At 44.8% G+C, this 22,907-nt stretch overlaps 1 protein-coding gene across 1 annotated transcript in view; it reads left to right on the top strand.

Annotated features, from left to right (window-relative positions):
* IRF2 (interferon regulatory factor 2) overlaps nt 1–11,098 on the top strand; it is a gene marked incomplete at both ends in the record, with an annotated part of 97,149 nt that extends 86,051 nt beyond the window's left edge. The window contains 2 exons of the mRNA XM_080710733.1: nt 9,359–9,405; nt 10,790–11,098. Coding sequence (XP_080566859.1) covers nt 9,359–9,405; nt 10,790–11,098 — 356 coding nt within the window. The remainder of the gene's footprint in view (nt 1–9,358; nt 9,406–10,789) is intronic.
* Nucleotides 11,099–22,907: the final 11,809 nt, after the last annotated feature.

The following is a 22,907-nucleotide window of genomic DNA, read 5'->3' as shown; positions in this document are numbered from 1 at the left end:
TGACTAAATAGATTTCTTGGGGGGATGTGTTTCATCAGAGTCTAAATTATTTGCATATGTTACCAGAATTTTGACAGGATGTTTTAATGGAATCTCAGTTTGGCTCACTAGGTGGGACCTTAGAAATCATCATTTCCACTTCCTTCACTTACTCAAGGTCACACACCCATGAAGTGTTCAGGCCAGGACTTGAACTCAGCTTTTCAGACCCAGGTCCTTGATAAGTTTATTCCCATGACTCCAGGTTCATTTGTCACTTCCATGTATTTTGTCCCTTTTTTCCATTTAGTAGAGGTTCTATCTGGGGCATGCCACTGAGCCTGTTTCTCATTCTAATTCCCCAGGGAATTGGTCCCAGAACCTCAGGAATTAGTCCCAGAACTTCAGGAATTGGTCCAGACAGAGTCAAAGGATTAGAAACAGACTCAGAAAACGATGTCTCCCTTCTTCACCAGCATTACCTCATCTTGTCCTCCCGTCCTCATGATCTCCATTTAATTTTTTGGAATTCAATCATAATTAGAAAATTTAAATTCAGAATCAGTGTTACTCCCCGCAGATATTGAAAATGAAAAGCAGAGGACCTACATGGGGAACTGGAGTTAGCTCTCATAAATGGTCCTTCTGAACGTTCTTTACCCACTGCCAAACAGAGTTAGGGTGCCACCCCAGGCCCGGCACAGGATCAGCATGACAATTAGAGTTGATTCAAATGACCAGTTGTTGGTAAATTATCATCCACTAAATTAATCTCAAATTCTCCAATTGCCAGCTTTTTAAAAAATTGTGGTAAAATGCACATAACATGAACTTTGGTTTTTTTTTTTTTAAGTCCACAGTTCAGTTCACTGAGTGCTCTCCTGTGGTCCTGCAGCCACCCCCACCATCCATCTCCAGATCTCTTTTTACCTTGCAGAACTGAAACTCTGTACCCACTGAACACAGATTCCCCATTTCCCCACTCTTCCCCAACCCTTGGCAGCCACCAATCTACTTTCTGTCCATGAATTTAGCTACACCAAGTAACTCTTATGAGTGGAATCAACACACACACACACACACACACACACACACACACACACACTATACATTTTTTGGGGGGGACTGGGAACAGAACCCAGGGGTGTTCCACCTCTGAGCTACATCCTCACCCCTATTTTTTTTTTATTTCGAAACAGGGTCTCACTAAGTTGGTGAGGCTGGCCTTGAACCTGAGATCTTCCTTTCTCTGCCTCCCAACTACTGAGTTCACAGGCATACGCCACCATGTCCAGTGTATTGTCCTTTTGTGACTGGCTTATTTGACTTAGCATATATCCTGCCTTGGTTTTATGTTAGGAACTGAAAGGAATGTGAGGAGAACCCTGGCTTATAGACAGCTTCTCATCTGTCAGACAGGACGAGCTTGTCATTAGTTGTTCATTCATCAAAATATTTTGAACTAGCCTGGTGTGGTGGCGCACACTTGTAATCCCAGTACTCGGGAGGCTAAGACAAAAGGATTGCAGTTTTGCTGCCAGCCTCAGCTATTTAGTGAGGCTCTCCACAACTTAATGAGACCCTGTTTCAAAATAAAGGATAAAACATAGGTCTGGCGGTGTAGTTTGGAGGTAGAACGCCCCTGGGTTCAGTCTCCAGTACAATAAAAAAAAAGTCAGCGCCAGTCTCTTTCTTTTTAGTTTCAGCCAGTTCCCAGTAGCCACTTTGCCTGTTGCATGTTTCTTATACCCTGAGAACTATATTAAAAGCTTGGAAACCAGGCGTGGTGGCGCACGCTTGTAATCCCCGTGCTTGGGAGGCTGAGACAGGAGGATCACACAGTTTTGAAGCCAGCCTCAGCTACTTAGTGAGGCTCTTAGCAATTGAGTGAGATCCTGTTTCCAAAGAAAATATAAAATAGGTCTGGGAGGATAGCCTGGAGGTAGAAAGCCTCTGGGTTCCACCCTCAGGACCACCAAAAAGGAAAAAACAAAAAAGCTTGGTACTGGGTTGACTTGCTTTATTATCAAGAGAATAAACCTCTCAGCTCTTTAAAAATGATGAATCTGGGCCGGGCGTGGTGGCGCACGCTTGTAATCCCCGCGCTTGGGAGGCGGAGACAGGAGGATCGCGCAGGTTCGAAGCCAGCTGCGCTGGCGTAAGAGACCCTGTTTCAAAAATATAAAATAGGTCTGGGAGTGTAGCCCAGAGGTAGAAGGGCTTCCAGGAACCCCAGAACCACCAAAAAAAAAAAAAAAAATGATGAATCTGCCAGGTGTGGTAGTTCACGTTTGTACCCCAGTTCTTGGGAGGCTCAGACAAGAGGATCACGGGTTCAAGGCTAGCCTCAACAAGGCCCCTCAACAATCTAGCAAGTACCTGTTTCCAAAGAAAAAATAAAATAGGGCTGAGGTATATCTCAGAAGTAGAATACCTCTGGGTTCAAACGCCAGTACCCTAATAAAAAGAAGAATCGTAGGCTGATGTGAGTAAAGCAATTTGTCTGGGATGAAAAACTGGCAGAGCAGGTAGAATCCATGTGTAGCTAATGACCAAGGCCTGTCCCCAACCCCTCACCATCAGTGCTTCCCTGGACACAGCCACACTCTGTGGTCTCATCTGATTTCCACAAGGCCTCACCAGAAAAGGTAGAGCAGAATATGTTTTAATTTCATAGTAGCAGTAATTGACTTATGAAGGACTAAGCGACTTTTGCTTATATTTATATATTATGGCTAATAATTTGTGACTTCCTTCTCTATCACGTTGGCCTTGGCATTATTATACTCCATGTGAATGGATGGGGCTTTTGGGGGGGTTGAGGGGTGTTAGAGCATAAGAGTACTCTTATGTTTATCTGTTGAGCAAGGTTTTTCTGAAGTCTCCTTGAGGATTCTGGAAAGACCTCTTCTTGTTGTTCTGCCAGTAGTGGCAGTTTGCTTTAGCAGAAGAATCCCTAGAACAGCCGATCCATGCAGAGTGAAATGAAAATTTCATTACCCTTTTCAAGATATTTGCATAGATTTCAAAAGCACGATTTCAGTGCCAGGAAGGCCCGCAGCGGGAGGTTCTGTTGCAGCCTGGCTTTTCAGCCTGCCCTTTGGTTCTTTCCATTGTTCTCATTGTCTGAATTCTCCAGAATCTTTTAGAGGGAGTCTTAGGGGATGGAGCCAACATGTTCCATCAGTGCTGTTTTTCTAGAGCTTACAGACACTGAAGAAATTGATCTGTTAACAGCCATGGCTAGTTTAATAAGCCTTTTAGCAGGGATTTTAATGTTCTACTAGGAAGGGCAGCTTTCTGTGTTCACCTTTCTTATTTTGATGTTTTTCAATAGAATAGGCCATTTGTGTTTTATAACAGAGTTCCTTTGTTTGGGCTATTCAAACTGAATTTCAGCCTCCTCTAACCACCTCCAATCACCTGTTTTGGAAATTGCTAGCTGGAGTCTGCTATTTTTCCCCCTACTGATCACGGAGATGTAATCCCAGGAGTATTATGAAACCACATGCTTGCAAATCTGTCTTCTCTTCTATGGTCTAAATATCATGGTGAGAGAGAGGATATTTCTTTGATTGGAAGTACTTGGAATTGTATGTTTTAAGATAACATAAAATTCTAGTTTGATTTGTGAAATTTTTATGAGGGAGGAATGTTCCAAAGCCCAACCTGGGAAGCTCTCAGTAATAGTGACTTTATTTACTTATTTATTTGTGGTGCTGGGAATTGAACCCAGGACCTCACTTAATGTTAGGCCAGCATTGTACCACTGAGCCACACCCCAGCTTCTATTTTATTGTAAAGGTCTACTATGCATTGCTCTTTACCTGATCTTTTCACCAGGATTTTACTAGTCTGTTGATGGTTTAGTGAAAGAAAAGTGCTCTTGTATTTGGGGGGAGAGGAGGAGGAGAATAGGCTTGTGAAGAAAACATAATACAAAGAATTGATTGGTTATAGTTGAAATAATAGAGATTAAACTGACCAGCAACCATCAGTGAGGACTTTGGGTCCTTATGGATATCACACCAGGCTTGCATGTGGTTGAGTGGGACAAAACTTAGCTTTGAGGCTAAGAGGATTCTAATTTAAACCATTCAGTTAATCTTCCATTAAACATGATTGAAGACATGATTAGTAAAAGAAATCCTTGTCAATCTTATTCTGTCCAACAAGAGTCTTCCAGAAAATATACTAGATATCATATTGAAACGGGGGTTTCATCTGAGCCCCCCAAGATGGAAAGGGGGGGTTACCTGAGAAGAAACCTGGAGTTTCATCATAGATGAAATGGAGTTTCTTGAGAAGAAACTCAGCATCTCCATACAGGGTTCTTGTGAGCGAAGAATGACACCTGCAGACCTCAGGAAGGGGAGTAAAAGGTTTATTGGAAGCAACAGGGAATGGGGAAAGGTGGCTGGACACCCCCAAAGGGGCTGGAACCCTGGGGTCCAGCAGCTGCCTTCAGGACAATACTTGAGAGTAGCCAAAGCTGAATTGCCTTTAGTTGCAGGCTGCTTTCTTCCAGAGTCCACGCGATCTGCCAGAAGAGAATAGAAAAAGAGGCAGAACACCACTCGGGATGTTGGATCTTCTGGTGTCCAGTAGTTGCCTTTAGGTCACTACCTGAGTGTCGCCCGAGCCAAGTGCCGTCAGGTGCAAACTACTTTCTCCCAGAGTCCACGCGATCTGCCAGAAAAGAGGTGCAGGTCACCTCTAGGGACCCTGGTCAGCCTTGATGTCCAGCAGAGGCCTTCAGGTCACTACCCAAGAGTTGCCCGGGCCACGTGCCATCAGTTGCACTCTGCCTTCTCTCAGGGCTAACATGACCTGCGAGAGAGAGAACAGCTCCCCAAAAGGGGAGGGGGTCACAAGAAGGAAAAAACCCCAATTTGCCATCCAACTAAGGCAAAGGCCTGACCGATTGCGAGTCCTCTTTTGGTTAGGGTGACTTTGGGAATTCGGGGAAGCAGCTCTCAGGATTTGCATAGGGTATTTGCAAGTGTTTGAAGAATCTCCTTTCAGCAGAAGTGAGAGACTTGCTCTTGGGTTTGGGCTCCTGGGTTTGTTGATTAGTAAACCAATGGCTTTGTGAAGCTCTGGTCCTTCTTATCTCTGAGCCTTTGGAATTTCAGGTATTTGTCACCCCTCAGGAAACTCAGGAAATTAACTTTTTCTACCGAGGCCTTTTCCCTATCCGCCTATTTCCTTTCTATCTCCTCCTTTCTGTCTCCTCATATAGTGTAAAAATGCAATACATAAAGTATACAATCCATCTCTCCCACGATATTCCTGACTTGGTTTGGCAATACGTATTCTCAGGGAGGTGTTAGGTTAAGACTAGCACCATTTTAGAACTGCTGCTCTTGAAGAACCTTTGAGATCCTCTGACACAAATTGCTCTCTCCCCTCTTACCCAGCTGCTTTCAGAAAAATAGAACAGAAAGGTTAAAGGCATTACTCATGTCCTGTTATTACTGCGTAATTACTTTCAGTTTATTTAGACTCTGCTTGTGAAGCAACTCTGTTTTTTTATTCCATTGTTTTTGAAGTTAAAAAAAATCCAAACCAATCAAAAGGGAAAATGAAATAATGTGTGTTGAAATTTAGGCAGCAACATTGATCTGGAAGCAGCCGTTGTAGTGAATTCATTTTTCATATAAGAAGTCACCTTGAAAGTAGTAATGGTAGAGTAAAACCAAGAGAACAGAGAAAATGAGCACTTTGAGCCAACTGTTCAGGATCCTGGAAAGGAGGGTCTGGGGTCCTCAGGTTGAGCCTCAGGCATGTCTATCACCTAGGCTGAAGACACTAAAAGCCAGTTTTGTTTTTGTGTATGTATGTATGTATGTATGTATGTATGTATTTTGCAATAACTGGGGATGGAGCCCAGGGGCATTCTGCCTCTGAGCTATACTCCTAGTTCTATTTTCTTATTCTTTTTTTTTTTTTTTTTTTTTTTGGTGGTACTGGGGTTCCTGGAAACCCTTCTATCTCTGGGCTACACTCCCAGACCTATTTTTTTAATATTTTTATTTGGAAACAGGGTCTCTTAAGCCAGCACGGTTGGCTTAGAACCTGCACGATCCTCCTGTCTCTGCCTCCCAAGTGCGGGGATTACAATCGTGCACCACAAGGCCTGGCTTTATTCTTTATTTTGAAGCAGAGTCTCACTGAGTTCCGGAGGGCCTCACTAAGTAGTTGAGACTGGCTGAGAACCTGCAATCCTCCTGTCTCAGCCTCCCAAGTACTGCGATTACAAGCATGTACCACCATGCCCGGCTTCAAAGACAGTTTTATGTTTTTTTTTAAATAATAAAAATATGTATTAGCTTTCTATCACCGTGACAAAATATCTGAGATAAACAATTTTAAAAAGAGAAAAGATTTATTCGAGTTCATAAATAAATGGAGTTTCAGTCCATGGTTACTTGGTCCTGCTGCTGTGGGCCTGTGGCCAGAGGGAACACTATAGAGAGAGCACCTGGTGAGCCCGCCAGGAAGTCAAGGGGGAGGATCCTGGGTCCCCTGCGAGGACACACCCCCGAGGGCTCACCTCCTCCTACAGGGCCCCACCCATCTCCTAAAGCCTCACTGCCTCCTACTGTGGCCGTCATCTGGGACCAAGCCTTCCACCCAGGAGCCCTTGAGACATTGATCCAAGCCATAGCCTCAGTTTGCTAATGCACAGTCTTCAGCACTGCTTCAGAAGCAGTTGGTCTTAATTTAACAGTGATGCTCTTCAACCAGCATTTGTGCAGCTGAAATCAAGTTCAGAACACGTGTCATCTTTTTCTTATCTGTAACTCTTTCCCTGAAGCTGAAAACTGGGCACTTTGTGAGAATCAGCATTCTGCTCACTCATAGTCTGTGCAAGGCCTCACCTAGGAGTCTTAACCTAGGATCTGACTTACCATACCCTCTAACAAATGCAACTTGGGCTTGGTAGGGTCCCAGAAATTTGATGTCAAAGGCTCCTTTTCAAATCACCAACCTTCAAAGCGTGCTCTGTGGCCTTTTTTTTTTTTTTTTTTTTTTTTTTTTTTTTTTTGGTCTTTATTTTGAAACAGGGTCTCACGAAGTTGCAACTTAAGTTGCGGAGGGCCTCAATAAGTAGCTGAGGCTGTCCATGAACTGCGGTCCTCCAGTCTCAGACTCCCAGATGCTGGGATTACACACATGCACCACCATGCCCGGCTTTATTTTTTATTTTGAGACAGGGTCTCACTAAATTGTGGAGGGCCTCCCTAAGTTGGTGAGGCTGACCTCGAACCTGTGATCTTCTTGTCTCAGCCTCCCAAGTACTGGGATTCCAGGCCTGTTGGCATATGTTAGTTTTTACTTGAAGGGGTCGGCAAGGGAAGACCAAGGCATTTCTGGAGGGTCTTCAGGCCTGAAGGGGGCTTGGCATGTGTGGGAGGAAGGGAAACCTTGGCCCAAGAGCACAGACAAAGCTAAGCATGGAAATGGGAGGGGATCCTGACGTTTGGCCTAGGCGGAGCCGGGGAAGCGGAGCTGCAGTGCTCCGAGTGGGCCCCTAGAATCAAAAGCACAGTTTTGCTTTCTCCTCTTGCTGACTCAGTCTGCGACTTTGGCGAGTTGCTCAACATCTCTGTTCCTCATTTTCCTTCTCAGGAAGTGGCCATCCTGCCTCCTCAGATGAACGAGCCTGGGGCGTGGTTTGGAGAGCGGCTGCCTTACCTGTTGTGTTCATTTGTTTCTGCCTGGAAGCCCCTGCCTGGTGCTCTCGCTTGGTCTTCCTGGCTTAGCTCTCTGTGGAGGAGGCTGAGCCCTTCTCGGGGCAGCCGTGGCTCCCAGCTGGGGATGCCTCAGCTGGAGCAGGGTGGAAGCCTGTCCTTTAACTGCTTCCGGCCCTCCCTTAGCAAGCACCCAGGCCTGTGCAAAGCCAGTGGAGAACAGTGGCTGAGAAACAGGAGAATGCCCCCGTGGGGCCCCTGGTGTGCTTGCTGTTTAAGGAATGCACCTGTGGCATGGGGTGGCCATGTGCTCTTCAGCTTTAATTCACAGACAGCCTCGTCTGTGGCTAGTGCTCAGGTGGCCGGATGAACTTGGTCTGGGCTGGAGCCATCTCACGGCTGCTCTGCCAGCCTAGACCTGGCGAGGTGCTCCTCCTCCGCAGCAGAGTCGCGCTAGCCTGCAGTCAAGGTGTTGGCTAGAGCGGCTGTCTCATTTGAGGCTTACAGGAAGAAAAGGGTCAATTCCAAGCTCACAGTTCCTTCCTCACAGGTTTTTGAGCCAAGATCCTTGAAGTAGCCCCAAGTCCTTTTCCGTGGGAATCTTCCCAGTGTGGCCAGCAAGCAAGGGAGTCTCCTCAAAATAGGACATGCAATACTTAGATTCCATCATTTTTATATTCTGTTGCTTAAAAACAACTCCCAGGTCTCATACACACTAAAAAGAGGAGTCCCCGAGAAAATGAAGGCCAGGTGAGGATCTTGGGGGCCACCCTAGCTAGCATTTGTCCACCCAGGTGGAACCCATCACCCTAGAAATCCAAGATAAAAGTACTAAGGAGATGGGAGATAAAGGAGGATCTGAGAAGGGTGGGAATGAGGAATTGGGACTTCCATGTCATAATTGACATGATTGGAGGAGGGACCAGTGTGGGACATTGAGAGAGGTGTAGGGATGCAGGGGTGCCACAGGGACAACGCCCCGTGGAGCCTGTGAACACAGCCTGGCTTCTGGAAAATGAGCCTCCCCCTAACTGGAACCCACTCTTGGGGGCCCAAGTGAGAGAACTAAAGCTCCCTGTGAACTGACTTGGTGAAGCATGACTGGAATCCCAGTACTTAAGAGGCTGAGACGGGAGGATCTCAGGTTCCCTTGAGGCCAGCCTCAGCAACTTAGCAAGGCTCTCTGCAACTTAGTGAGACCCTCTTTCAAAGCAAAAAATAAAATAGGGCTGGAGCCGGGCGTGGTGGCGCACGCTTGTAATCCCTGCGCTTGGGAGGCTGAGACAGGAGGATCGCACAGGTTCGAAGCCAGCCTCAGCTACTTAGTGAGGCTCTCAGCAACTTAGTGAGACCCTGTTTCCAAATAAAATAGAAAATAGGTCTGAGAGTGTAGCCTAGAGGTAGAAAGCCTCTGGGTTCCACCCCCAGTACCACAAAAACAAAACAAAACAAAAAAATAAAATAGGGCTGGGAGTGTAGCTCAGAGGTAGAATGCCCCTGTGTTTAATCCCTAGTACCCAAACCCAAAACCTTACTCCAGCATCTCCCACATAGAAGTGTTTGACCTTGCCAAGGGGAGGGAGATGAGGAGTTATGTTCCCCATTTCTTTTTATCCTGCCTGAGCCTCAAAACAGCTTGAGTGACAGGAATGATGGTCCTGTGTTTTTCTCTCTGTGAACAGAAAGCGAAACTACCGATAGCGTGCCCAGTGACGAGGAAAGCACAGAGGTAAGCCTACTTCGTGTGTGTGTGTGTGTGTGTGTGTGTGTGTGTGTGTGTGTGTGTGAGAGAGAGAGAGAGAGAGAGAGAGAGAAATATACATAACCTAAAATATACCACACTTCTGGATTTTGAAAAGAGGCCATGACAGCAGGAAGAGGAAATTGAAGTTGAGGACAGGAAATGTTGATAATCTTATCACTGTAAACATCCCAATTTGCCAGCAAAAATAGACTTTCCTGGCCAGCCAAAAGCAATGGCTAGAAGTAAATATCAGAAAGAGCTAAGCAAAATGATCTCCACGCGTACTCTGGTCCCCTCAGGTCTGTGACCTTGCTGGTGTGTGCATCCACGCTGGATTACCAGTCTGTCTGCCTCCCACTTCCTGACTTCCCTCCTATAGGTGGGGCTCACATAATAGCAGGAAATGGCCATAGTGTGGATGGAAAGAAAAAGGGGGGTAAGAGGAAGAGAGCGAGGTGGGTGAGGGAGAGAGGGACAAGCTAGCTGTTGCTTGAATTCGTCATTTCCCAGCGTACTCAACACAATTAAGTGATGCACGGGCGTTCTGAGAAGATGGTAGGTGCCCACATTCACGTCAGCCTAGCTTCTTCAAGGTCAGAAGGCAGTCTTCTCTGAATGGAGCCAAACTTGAGGCCAGCTGTTTGATGAACACACTGGATCGCTAAGCTGCACCCCTTTGAAAACATTCAAGGGACATTCACTGTCTCTTCCTAAGTTCCTCATTTTCCTTCCTCTGAAAATACAGGTTGACTCAGAGCTCTAACTGGGCCAGCACCGAGGAACCGAGTCACCATGACAAACTGTCCATCATGGCCTGAAGCCCTCCAGTGGTCTGCCTGGGTGGTCAGAGCATGGGGAAGCCAGAAGCCAACTGCCCCCCTTATCCCTGCCTTCATAGAATATTCTTGGCCAAAGTTTCAGGGCATAGCAAATGGGGAGTGATTGAAAAGGGGAAGAGAAACCACTTCTCTTCCCCTTTTGAATATGAATAGCTTTGGTATGAATAGCTGGGCATAGATTTCAGTTGAAAGACATAGAGTCGCTAAGCTTTTGTTCATTCCACCTTTCTTAAAAAATTTAGTTCAAACTCATGAGAACTGAGGCTGGAACCCAAGACCTCATGTAAGCTAGGCAAGTATTCTACCATGGAGCTACACCCCAGCCCCTTTTAAAATTTTTACTGTGAGACAAGGTCTTGCTAAGTTGCCCAGGCCAGCCTCAAACTTGTGATCCTCCTGTTTCCAGGAGCCTTCCAAGAAATTAGGATTATAGGCGTGGGCCACCATGTCCAGCCTCAGTGCTACGTTTTTAAAGAGCTGCTCAGTTAGAAGGAAAAGAACATACATATCTTGCTTGTTCTCTTTGCAAGGGGAGACCGCACTGGCGGAAGAGGAACATTGAAGGCAAACAGTACCTCAGCAACATGGGGACACGGAGCACTTATCTGCTGCCCAGCATGGCGACCTTCGTCACTTCCAACAAGCCCGATCTGCAGGTCACCATCAAGGAGGAGAACTGTCCGGTGCCTTACAACAGCTCCTGGCCTCCGTTCTCAGACCTCCCCCTCGCCCCTTCTGTGACCCCAGCGCCCAGCAGCAGTCGGCCAGACCGGGAGACCCGGGCCAGCGTCATCAAGAAGACGTCAGATATCACCCAGGCCCGTGTCAAGAGCTGTTAAGCCTTCAACTCGCCCTGGTGGTTGTTGGGATTTCTTGGCTTTGTGTTGTTGTTTGTTTGTATTTTATTTTTCTCTCTGACACCTACTTTAGACAAATCTAAGGGAAAAAGCCTTGACAATAGAACATTGATTGCTGTGTCCAACTCCAGTACTGGAGCTTCTTTTTAACTCAGGACTCCAGCCCCTTGGTAGACTCGTGTCTCTAGAGCCCGCTGGATCTCCAGGGCTACTCCCTCAAGTTCAAGGACCAACAGCCAGACAGGCAGTGGAGGTGCTGCATTGCCTACGGTCAAGGCCAGCATGGTGCAGTGGATGCCTCAGAACGACGAGAAAATGTGAACTAGCTGGAATTTTTTATTCTTGTGAATATGTACATAGGGCAGTACTAGCAACATTGCGGTCTGCTTTTGCACCTTATCTTAAAGCACTTACGATAGGCCTTCTTGTGATCTTGCTCTATTCCACAACACATTCAACGCCCTCTTCTGCCCATAAATAACCCGCCTCCCGTGCCCGCCCCTCCCCTTCCTTTCCTTTCCTTCCTCTCCACCCCTCAGAGGCTGTGTTTTCCACATCGTGGAGGAGAAGAAAATGAACTTCTCCACAGATGTCCCATTTTAAGACTGCTTGAAAAAAAATCTTTCTAATCTGCTATGCTTGAATGCCACGCGGTACAAAGGAAAACTATCATGGAAATATTATGCAAATTCCCAGATTTGAAGACAAAAATACTCTAATTCTAACCAGAGCAAGCTTTTTTATTTTTTATACAGGGGAATATTTTATTCAAGGTAAAAAAAAATTCTAAATAAAATATAATTGTTTTTTATCTTTTCTACAGCAAATTTATAATTTTAAGATTCCTTTTCTTGTTTATCAGCAGTTATTACATCCTTGTGGCACATTTTTTTTAATTTTGTAAAGGTGATAAAAGCTTTTATGAGCTCATGTAGCAATCAAATTATCCTGTGGATTGATAATAAATGAATATGATATATAGTTACATTTTTCACGGGTTATCACTCTTGGCTTTGTGTCTGTCTAGAGTACAGTCATGGGACAGGGCCGACAAAGTATCATTTTTTTCTTGGAGACCCCAATTTTTTTCTTAGCCAACCACAAACAACCCTGGAAGGCCCCTATTATAAGGCTAAAAATTTGTCTTCTTCTATGGACTGCCCACACTGCTGGGCCTCAGACTGCATGTTCCACATGAGTTACCTTCTTTGTTCATTACAGTTGTAATCATAATAGGGATGCATCTCTGTTTCATATGAGGAAATAGAAACCTGAAATGAAATTGGCTTTCCTCAGGTCACCTGGGCAGTGAGAGTCAGGGGTGGGAGTAGAGCCCACAGCTGGTGTGACCACACAGGAGTCCAGGGGAATACTCCACTGTTGTATGCTACTGGGAGCAGATTCCACCCACTTCTGGTTTTTTTTTTTTTTTTTTTTTTTTTCTGTTCTCTCCTATAGGTTTATACATGTCATTGAAGTTTTGTTTATATCCCATATTGGGTGCATGGATAAGACATTTTTAATAACCAGAAATAGTCGTTGGGTTCTGACCTCATTAGTCACTCTTCTAAGACCCGGGGCCTTAGATCTTCTGCACTGAGCAGTGTGACCAAGAGCACCAGTCTCCATCATCCATTAGGTATTTCAAGGTGTAGGCCTGCCCTTGACAAAGCCACCATCCTAACTCTCCAGCCTAGCTGCCTCCCTGCCATCTCTGGGTTGGTGAGGAGATTGCTTGGTTAATATTTGAAAAGGCTTCTATTTATGAAAGGACAAAGGGCTGATTTTCTGCCTATCTCTGCATGTGTGGTTGCAGATATCATTAGCAGTTATAAAGTTATCCACCCTGAACAGAAGCCAACCAAAGTGCGTTACTGGTTGGGTTGCACGGTGCTTGCTTGCTTCTGTGAGCAGCACCTTTGCGGAAGGTGTTTATGTTGATTCCTTGGTGAAAGGAGGAGTCATAAGGTCCTAGGCAGGCGAGTTTAGGTGTTTCTACCTTATATCAAACTTCTGATGTTCAGTCATCCTGTTTTTTTTTTTTTTTAAGATAACACTAATAGAAGCTGGCCCTGCAGACTCGTAGCCTGGTGATCAAAGGGTCTGAGGTAGCTCTTTCTCTGCCCCTTTCCTCTTTCTGCCACACAATGAGCGTGCAGCTTGTGTCCTTTGTCCTTAGTTCTCTGGGCCCCCATCCCATACCATTGCCTCTATGCTGCTACCCAGGCAGCCCGCACCTCGGCAGGTGGATGAAAACTCAAGATTTGGAGACACACAATTTAAGCCTTAAAGCTTCATGACCAATAAGTCCAGAAAAGACAGAATCGTGCTTAAAATATTAATCAGTGAGGCTGTATTGTTTCTAAGTGATACTTGCTAGTAGTATAGGAAAATAAGTGAATCACAATGCCTAGTATAGCCATGAGGAAGGAAAGTAAGTGAGACTGGGTCATCTCAGGGACTCCAGATCAGATCCTGTTGTCACTTAGAGGAAGTACTGGGGACCCATGCTTCATTTTAGTTGGCACCTGTGTGAGATGATAGTGTTTTATGATGGGTTTGGCTGTGTGTGTGTGTGTGCGTGTGCGTGTGCGCGTGCGCGTGCGCATGTACACATGCATGCATGCACACACGAGTGTGTGTGTATTTAAACAGCAAGTTAAATAAACTGCCCCGGAACAATTTTTTCCATTCTTTGTAGCCAGTACGTTGGTCACTACCTTGATAACAGAGTTCATAGTACAGCTGTGGACTGTGAATACAGAGATAGGTACTTCCGCCCGGCCCTAAGGCTGCGAGAGCCCAGTGTACACAACACACCTTAACTCAAAAGGCTTCCAGAACACCATTTGCAAGTAAATCCATACTCAACCATAACGTTTTTTTCATGTTTAGATGAAATAACTGCCAAAGGCGGTGTTTGGTCTATTTAAATATATTTATAGGCCGGGCATGGTGGCACATGCTTGTAATCCCAGCGCTTGGGAGGCTGAGATAAGAGGATCTCACAGGTTCGAAGCCAGCCTCAGCTACTGAGTGAGGCTCTCAGCAACTTAGTGAGACCCTGTTTCCAAATAAAGTATAAAATAGGTCAGGGAGGATAGCCCAGAGGTAAAAAAAAAAAAAAAAAAAAAAAGTCCCTGGGTTCCACCCTCAGTACCACAAAAATATATATAAATAAATAAAAATAAAATAAATAAAGAGACTAAAAAATTAGGACTGGGGGTGTAGCTCAGAGGGGGAGAGAGAAAGAGAGAGAGAGAGGGAAAGAGAGGGAGAGGGAGAGAGAGCAGAGAGTGGAAATATACATGGATAAGAAATACAAATTCTTTGGACATCAAGGTATCAAGGTTCACGGACAGCCTCACTTAGGCCCTTTGCAACTCAGTGAGACCCTGTTTCAAAAATAGGGCTGGGAATGTAGCTCAGAGGAAGAATGCCCCTGGGTTCCATCCCCAGTGCTGCAAAAAACAACACAAACAACCCCGAGATAATACCCTTTTTTTCTCCCAGATGCAAAGTGTACTACACTATTTTGTCACCACTACTGAGACAGAAATTCTAGGAATGAGGAACATTAGTGATTTGGTTTCAGGACTCTGAGTGTTCAAATTTGTGCTTTCAGAAGTATTTTGCATGTGAATGAAAAAAGTGTAAGCCCCAAATGGCCTCCTGCCCCTAAATCTGAAAGATGGAACATTAGACTCTCCAGTTGCTAGAGGCCATTCTTCAAGTGTTGAATGTATTAGGCTTTAAAAGCTCCCGTGTTATTCTAGCTTTGAACAAACAGACCCAGATAAAAGGTGAATAAGAACTCCACTTTTCTGCCAAATTCCTACTGGAGAAACAAAAAGCTAGGAGAAAGAAGGCTGGCGAACATAGCCAAGACCGGTTCCCGGCACAGCAGAGGTCATGTATCCAAGGTCTCAGTGCCAGTTTTGGTTTGGAAAGAGAATGGAGGCAGAAGCTGATTTTCAGCTGGTGATGATCACTACTTACCTCATTCTGAAACTCCATCCTATGACATTCCCAGAGCCAGGAGGCCCAGACCCGCGAGACAAGAGCCTGACCTGCCAGAGGAACTGGGAGCAGGTCCCCTCTGTGTCCAGCTCCCTGAGGGCATCATTAGTGTCTGCGGGCCTTCCTCAGGACTGGAAGCCTCTTGAGGCGGTGTCTCAATCACATTCCTGCCTCAGCAGGTGAAACAAGATCAGGTACCCATTAGGCTTGCAGGATCACTTCCCCTGAATCCTCCACCCTCAGTGAGAAGAGGGCAGAGCTGGCTGGGTGTAGTGGCACACACCTGTAATCCTAGTACTTGGAAGGCTAAGGCAGGATTACAGATCTGAGACCCTCAGCAATTTAGCAAGACCCTATTTCAAAATAAAATAGAGCTGGTAGTAGAACACCTCTGGGTTCAATTTCCAGTAACATAAAATATATTAAATAACTAAATTTAAAAAGGACAGAGCTTTGATCCTGTTATGCCCCTTTAGCAATGAGGGCAGCTACAGATCTGGAGAGGGAAGCTCTGCTGTCTGCAGATTTAGGAAATGTAGGAGGAGAGTGGGCGAGATGTTCCCTCCTGCGGCTGCCTGGCCTGTGGGCCCCTGCCAGCCCCATGGGCACTGGCACCCACCTTTGCCTGGGCTCAGACATTGCTGGCCCTGCTATGAGGACAAATGAATGTTGTGTAGAGGTTTTCTTCTGCGGCCACACTGACAACAGGTGCAGAGGCACTGTTTCTCCACTTCTGAAAATAGTGCCTGGAAGGAAGGAAGTGGCCAGGCCTAATGACCAGTTTTAGCAAAAATGTTAAGTCTGTCCAAGAACCTGGGTCCTGCTGTGGAAGGATCGAGATGCAGGCCATTTATTTTCAGGGTTCACATACTCTGGCAAGAGCACATTCTGGAATCCTTTGACCAAACTTCTTCAGAAGAAAAGCAGTATGTGTGCTTTGTTTCTCTGAGCAAGCTGCCCTTTGGAGATTTGGTCAGTTTCTCCCTATCTGCTTTACAAATATGTTCAGACAGAGACTGCTGGCTCTGTGGAATGTATTGTCCAGGATTGTGCAATCACTGCTCAGTTAACCCCTTACATTCACTTGCTGGAGAAATAGCCCTCTTACATACAAGGGCCCATACCATGAAAGTGGTTGGTTTTAGGAAGACAGTTGTTTTTGCAGGTGCAAAAACAATTTCAGGGCAATAGCATCTCTAAGTTTCATAATAGCATCTCTTTGTTTCAGTTTTGGTTGAGAAGAACATTTGTAAAACCTACACACCCAAACATCCGTCCACATGAATCCGCAGGGAAAGAAAATGCCCAAGATGGTCCATCTGCCAGAAGGTTAGATCCTATATCTGAGAATGTTCTCAATTCTTCAAATTCTCTCTAGTGCACCAGTTCAAAGGCACTGACATTTTGAATCCACACATTAGGCTGGGATGCATTGCCTTTGTTTTAGAATATAAGCAGCTAGACTGGGGTCCTTATATTTTGTTTGGTTTGGCTTAGTACTGGGATTGAACCCAGGGGCATTCTACCTCCAAACGATATCCATAACACCTTTAAAAAAAAAAAAAAAAAAAAAAAGGCCTTGCTAAGTTGCTGAGGTTGGCCTTGAACCCGTGATCTTACTGTCTCAGACTCAAGTACTGGGATGACAAGTGCGTACCACCACATCTGGCTTTCTCGTGGCTAGTGAAGAGCAAGCCTTTATTCATTCCTGAGTTAACATCAATAAATATTCTCCAAAGCGTTTACTTTTCTGTCTCCCAGCAATACTTCTTAATGCTGTGAATCTAAAATTCATCTTTATTTGTAACATCTTTTCTCTGGGAAATACATGGATCATGTTTTTAATGCAACTATGAAATACAGAAGAGATTTCACAAGCTTAGCTCAAAAAAATTAGCATAGAGCCAAATCAGAATTTTAGCAAAATAATGCAAAATATAGCCCAAAGCCATTGCTCAGATTTTACCTGGCGGTTTCAGGGATCACATGACTGGGATACAGGAAGGAAACTGCAGGCTGGTTTAACAGATTCATGCTTTCAAGCTTTTATCTACAAGATTTATTTATTATTTTTATTTTTGGTACTGAGGATTGAACCCAGGGGCATTCTACCTCTGAGCTACTTTCCCCAGCCCTGTTTTATTTTTTATTTTGAAGCAGGTTTCACTAAGTTGTGGAGGGCCTCACCAAGTTGCTGAGGCTGGCCAAGACCCTTCAATCCTATCTCAGCCTCCCAGGTACTCCCAAGTAATACAAGCTTACGACATTACATCTGGCTGTATGATTGATTTAAGATAATATAATGTCAAGTGCCTTTCTTTAGCAGTTCATATATTTTGGAGGGTTTTTTTATTTTTTATTTTTTGCAGTTCCAGGGGCATTCTACCTCTGAGCTATACCCCCAGCTCTATTTTTTTAATCTTTTATTTTGAAACAGGGTCCCACTAAATTGCAGAGGATCTCACTAAGTAGCTGAGGCCAGCCGTGAAGCTGCGATCCTCTTGTCTCAGCCTCCCAAATGTTGGGGTTACAAGCATGCACCACCACACCAGGCTTTATGAATTTAATTCAGGTAATCTATTATTTTGGTTTGTCCAGAACTGAGAGGTCCCAGAATATGGAACATTTATTGTTAACATTAGGACCATCTCAGGCAAACTGTAAGGAGTTGGTTGCCCTAAATATAATGTTGAAATCAGAAGATTCTGGTCATTTTGCAGTCTTTTAAGGCTGTTAAAAATCCAGGATAAGTCGGGCATGGTGGCCCATGCTTGTAATTCCATTACTTGGGAGGTTTAGACAAGAGGATCACAGGTTTATGGCCAGCTTTAGCCACCTAGGAAGGCCCTCTGCAACTTAGCAAGATCCTGTTTCAAAATAAAAATAAAACAGGGTTGGGGGTGTAGCTTGGAGTTAAAATGCCCCTGGATTCAATTCCTAGTAAAGGAGGAAAACGAGGAAGAAAAGTGAGTAGATGCTTTCTTCTAATGGAATTTAAATTCCAGTGGGGGCAGTCAACCAATAAATAAAAGTATTGGGAAGGATTGATAATAAATGCTATGGAGAAAATCGAGCTAGATAAGGAAAATGTTCACAGCTTTCATTTTAGCATTTTCAGGATCCACTGCAGGGTTGGCAGTTGTAAAGACCAGCAGCGAGAGGGAAAGAAGCTAAACAGTGTGTATCAGCAGGGCTCAGTTGCAGGAAACAAAAACCACGAGCTATTTTAAGCAGAAAGGCATCAACTAGTGAGAAGCAGGTGCTTGCAACTTGGCTGGGAAGGATGGAGGAGCCAGCTTTAGAGTTGCTTCTACCGCTGCCACCATGTGAAGGTAGGAAATCCAGGGCTGTCGCTAGAAATATAGACTCTGAGAACATGTCGCTTTAGTTCAAATCTGCTCATGAAAAAGTCCCTGTCGCCTCCGCCTTAACTATCTCTCAACAACCGTGTCATTAGTGAATGAACAATGAGTCACAGCTTCCAAAAGTCTCATGTCTCCACCAATCACCTTTGCCCATGGTTACCACCAAATCCACAGGAAGGTGGCTTCTGTCTCGATTCTGACTTGCAGACCTCTTGCAAGTGCGTGCTGTTGGTTCAAAAAGCCCGGCTGCAAGTGAGACAGAGAAATAGGGTTTGAGATTTCCAGCCTCTGTATTAGAGGAGGGCAGCCCAGGAGGTGAGAATGGAAGCCAAACACTACTGAGGACATTTGTCACACCTCAAGGAACCACTGCATGAGAATACCAAGGAAGTAAAAAGCCCACGGTAAGAAAACCCAGAGAATGGCATCCGCATACCACACACTTGTGCACGGAGGCAGCCCTGTGTAGCGGAAAGAGAAGTTTTCTGAAATTAGATCAGCCTGCATTCAGTTCTACCATTCAGTTCTTACCTACTAATGACTTTTTAGGCAAATTGCTTCATATCTTTGAGAAGCAGTTTCTTTTTGTAGATAATGGGAATATTAATCCCCAAAGGATAAATGCTAATAATGTCTGGGGCACACTGCAAGGCACACAGTTATGTCAGCCATACAATTTGCATGTATGGCTGAGATCCATATATGTGGTCCTGGGGGTGGAACCCAGGGGCTTTTCTACCTCTGGACCACACAACCAGACCTATTTTATATTTTATTTGGAAACAGGGATCTCACTAAATTGCTGAGAGCCTCACTAAGTAGCTGAGGCTGGCTTCAAACCTGTGCGATCCTCCTGTCTCAGCCTCCCAAGCGCCGGGATTACAAGTGTGCGCCACCACGCCCGGTTTGAGATCCATATTTGAAGTACTGATTTCAAATTACCCATCAGCTTTCAGACTTAGATTAATTCAAGAGTTTGCCAATGAAAATCCCAGACCTCAAACATCTGACCCTAATCTCTATAAAACTAAAATTCGACTGTCCCTACCCCCCATATCCTGGGCTAGCCTTTTTGAGCAAGCCTACTCCTTTGTTAAGTGGCCTTGAAAAACAACAAAAAATAAACAATAAACCCAGAATTGATTCCTTTCTGGTAGAAGTTGAAGAAGATCAAAACCTGCTGGACCTTATTAAAACAACGTAGATTCGAACAAAATTTTAAATGCCTTATAAAACCACCAGGTAGAATTAAATTAATTTTGATGATTGAAGTGCTTCTCATTTGCTTCATTCTGGGTCAGCAAATGAAATTTCCACTGCAGAGTGGTTTGCATTATAATACCCACCAGATTCATGGACTGTGTGACACTTTGACTCAAAAATGTTGAAACTAAGAATATTTAGCATACTTATAAAACAAAGCACCAAACTTCTAAGCTTTTGTGCTTTGGGGGTCTCTTCCTACCCTATCCTAGAATATTTTTTCTTCATTTTTGGTACTGGGGATTGAACCCAGGGGAATTCTACCTCCTAGCCACCCCACCCCCCCACCCCTCGCCAGCCCTTTAAAAATTTTTTTAAATAAATTTTTATTAGTGCATTGTAGTCATACATCTCAATGAGAAAAAAACTTGTGGAGATATACCTGCACACATCAGCCAACCAGCCACTACCCAATCTCTAACCCCTCCCCTCCCACTCCCACCTACCCATGCTTGGCTTCCTGAATGACTTTGGTATGCTTAAGTACATCATGTGCTTTAAAGAGTTTCCCTTATCCTCCCTCTTATCCCCTCAGATATGTCACCTTCATTGCTCCTCTATAGGGTCCCTTCTTCATCTAGAGTTCCTCCTGTTACCCATTTCTCCCTAATATTTTGCACATTAAGAAAAGCATCTGATTTCTTATTTTTTTCTGTGTGACATTTCACTGTAAATGCCATACTTTTGTTCTCCCTTATGGTTGAGCAAAATTCCATTTTGTACATATCCCATAGTTTTGAAATCCACTCATTCGTTGAAGGACATTTTGGCAGATTCCAGAGTTTGTCAATGATGAACTGTGCAGCTATGAACATGGTTGTTCATGCATTAGTTTGGTATTTTGGTTTTCATTTTTTTTGGTAGATACCCAGAGGTGGTATTGCTGGATCATATGGGAAGTTCCTTTTCCTTCTTCTGAGGATCTTCTATACAGTTCTGCAAAGTGGTTGCACCAACTTGCTGTTACGGATTTGACGGATTTGACAAGTATTGAGGAGATAGAAAGGAAATAGGCAGATAGGGAAAAGGCCTTGGTAGAAAAAAGTTAATTTCCTGAGTTTCCTGAGGGGGCGACAAATGCTTGAAATTCCAAAGGCTCTGGAGATAAGAAGGCCAGAGCTTCACAAAGCCATCCTGAGTTTCCTAATCAACAAACCCACCGAGCAAGTCTGGCATTCCTGAATGGAGACCCTTCAAAGAACTTGCAAATGTCCTATGCAAATTCTCCTTGGAATTCCAAAAGTCACCCTGACCAAAGACGAACTTGCAAGCGGTCAGGCTTTGGCCAGTTGGATGGCAAAGGGGGGACTTTCCCTCTTGGGACCCCCTCCCCTTTTGGGGAGCTGTTCTCTCTCTTGCAGGTCGTGTTGGCCCTGAGAGAAGGCAGAGTGCATCTGAGGGCACGTGGCTCGGGCGAATCTCGAGTAGTGATCTGAAGGCCTCTGCTGGACATCATGGCTGGCCAGGCCCCTAGGGGTGACCTGTACCTCTTTTCTGGCAGATTGCGTGGACTCTGGGAGAAAGTAGTTTGCAACTGATGGGCACTTGGCTTGGGCGACACTCGGGTAGTGACCCTGAAGGCAGCTACTGGACCCCGGAGTTCCGACCGCCCCTATGGGGTGTTCGGCCACTTTTCTCTATTCCCTTCTGGCAGATCATGTGGACTCTGGAAGAAAGCAGCCTGCACCTGAAGGCAATTCGGCTTGGGCTACTCTCAAGTATTGTCCTGAAGGCAGCTGCTGGACCTAGAGTTCCAGCCCCTTTGGGGTGTTCAGCCACCCTTGCCCCATTCCCTGCTGCTTCCAATAAATCTTTTACTCCCCTTCCTGAGGTCTGCGGGTGTCATTCTTCGCTCACCGTAGACAAGAACTCGCCGGGTTTTCTCTCAAGAAACCCCCGTTTCAGTATGGTTTGGGGAAACTGTTCCCCGGGAACTCCTGCGAGGGTCCCGGACACACTTTCCCCCAACCTATAACAAAACCCAAAAACAACCAAAAACACAGGAAAAAAAAAAACATGGGTTCTTGTCCTGAGCTAAGGATAAATATACATAGCTTAGACAGTTGCTGAAGATTTAAAGAAGTTTGTTAAAAAGATAGAAATACAGAAAATAGTTACAGCCCCATGCCAAAATGGCATGGGGGGAGAGGGTGGCCCTAGCCGATTCATCCCCCCCCACCATACAGCACGTGGACCGCACTTTTTATACCCATGACCTCCATCTTGTTTGCATAATTCTGACATAGTGAATGTCCCTGTAAGGTACCTCCCCTTACCCTATAAGGTACCTCCCCAGCAAGGTGTGGCGAGGTGTCTCCTTTCATGAAGGTCAACCCCTCCTACCATCTTAGCTAGCTTAGATAAAGGCCTAGTTCTCCTCCCCTATTGACTTGTGAATTACTTTTAGCTAGGTTAATTTACATTGGAATAGTTGCCTGCTTTTAGGCAGAAACTAAGTCCTTGCACAGATTTGTCCCTCACCCAATTTTTGAAATATATTAATAATCATAGCTTTCTCAAATCTTCCTAGGCCATTCCCAATACTGATACACACACACACACACACACACACACACACACACACACACATATATAATATATATTACATATATATTATATATGTAATATATATATATATGTATATATATAATTTTTTTTAAGTAGGAGAAAACAGCATGTGTCATTTGCCAAAGCTGAGAGCCCAATTCCCTAGCAGCAATGAATTTTATCTCCCCACTGAAAGTGGAGGCTCATAGCCTCACTATGAAGAAGATCTGCTGCTCCAAGCACACCCTGACCCCCAGCGCAGTGCAGAGGAGCTGAGGTCTCCCGGTGTACCAGTATTGGGAATGGCCTAGGAAGATTTGAGAAAGCTATGATTATTAATATATTTCAAAAATTGGGTGAGGGGCAAATCTGTGCAAGGACTCAGTTTCTGCCTAAAAGCAGCCAACTATTCCAATGTAAATTAACCTAGCTAAAAGTAATTAACAAGTCAATAGGAGAGGAGAACTAAGCCTTTCTCTGTCTAAAGACAGATCTTAGGAGAGGAGAACTAGGCCTTTCTCTATCTAAAGACAGATCTATATGATAATCTAGGGAGGATGGGGCAGGGTTTGACCTTGTCCTTCAAGAAAGGAGAC

Source organism: Muscardinus avellanarius, assembly GCF_963383645.1.
Source record: "Muscardinus avellanarius genome assembly, chromosome: 14".
NCBI lineage: Eukaryota > Metazoa > Chordata > Mammalia > Rodentia > Gliridae > Muscardinus > Muscardinus avellanarius.
The sequence above is the reverse complement of the archived record's forward strand: the minus strand, read 5'-3'. Positions and strand labels throughout refer to the sequence as shown.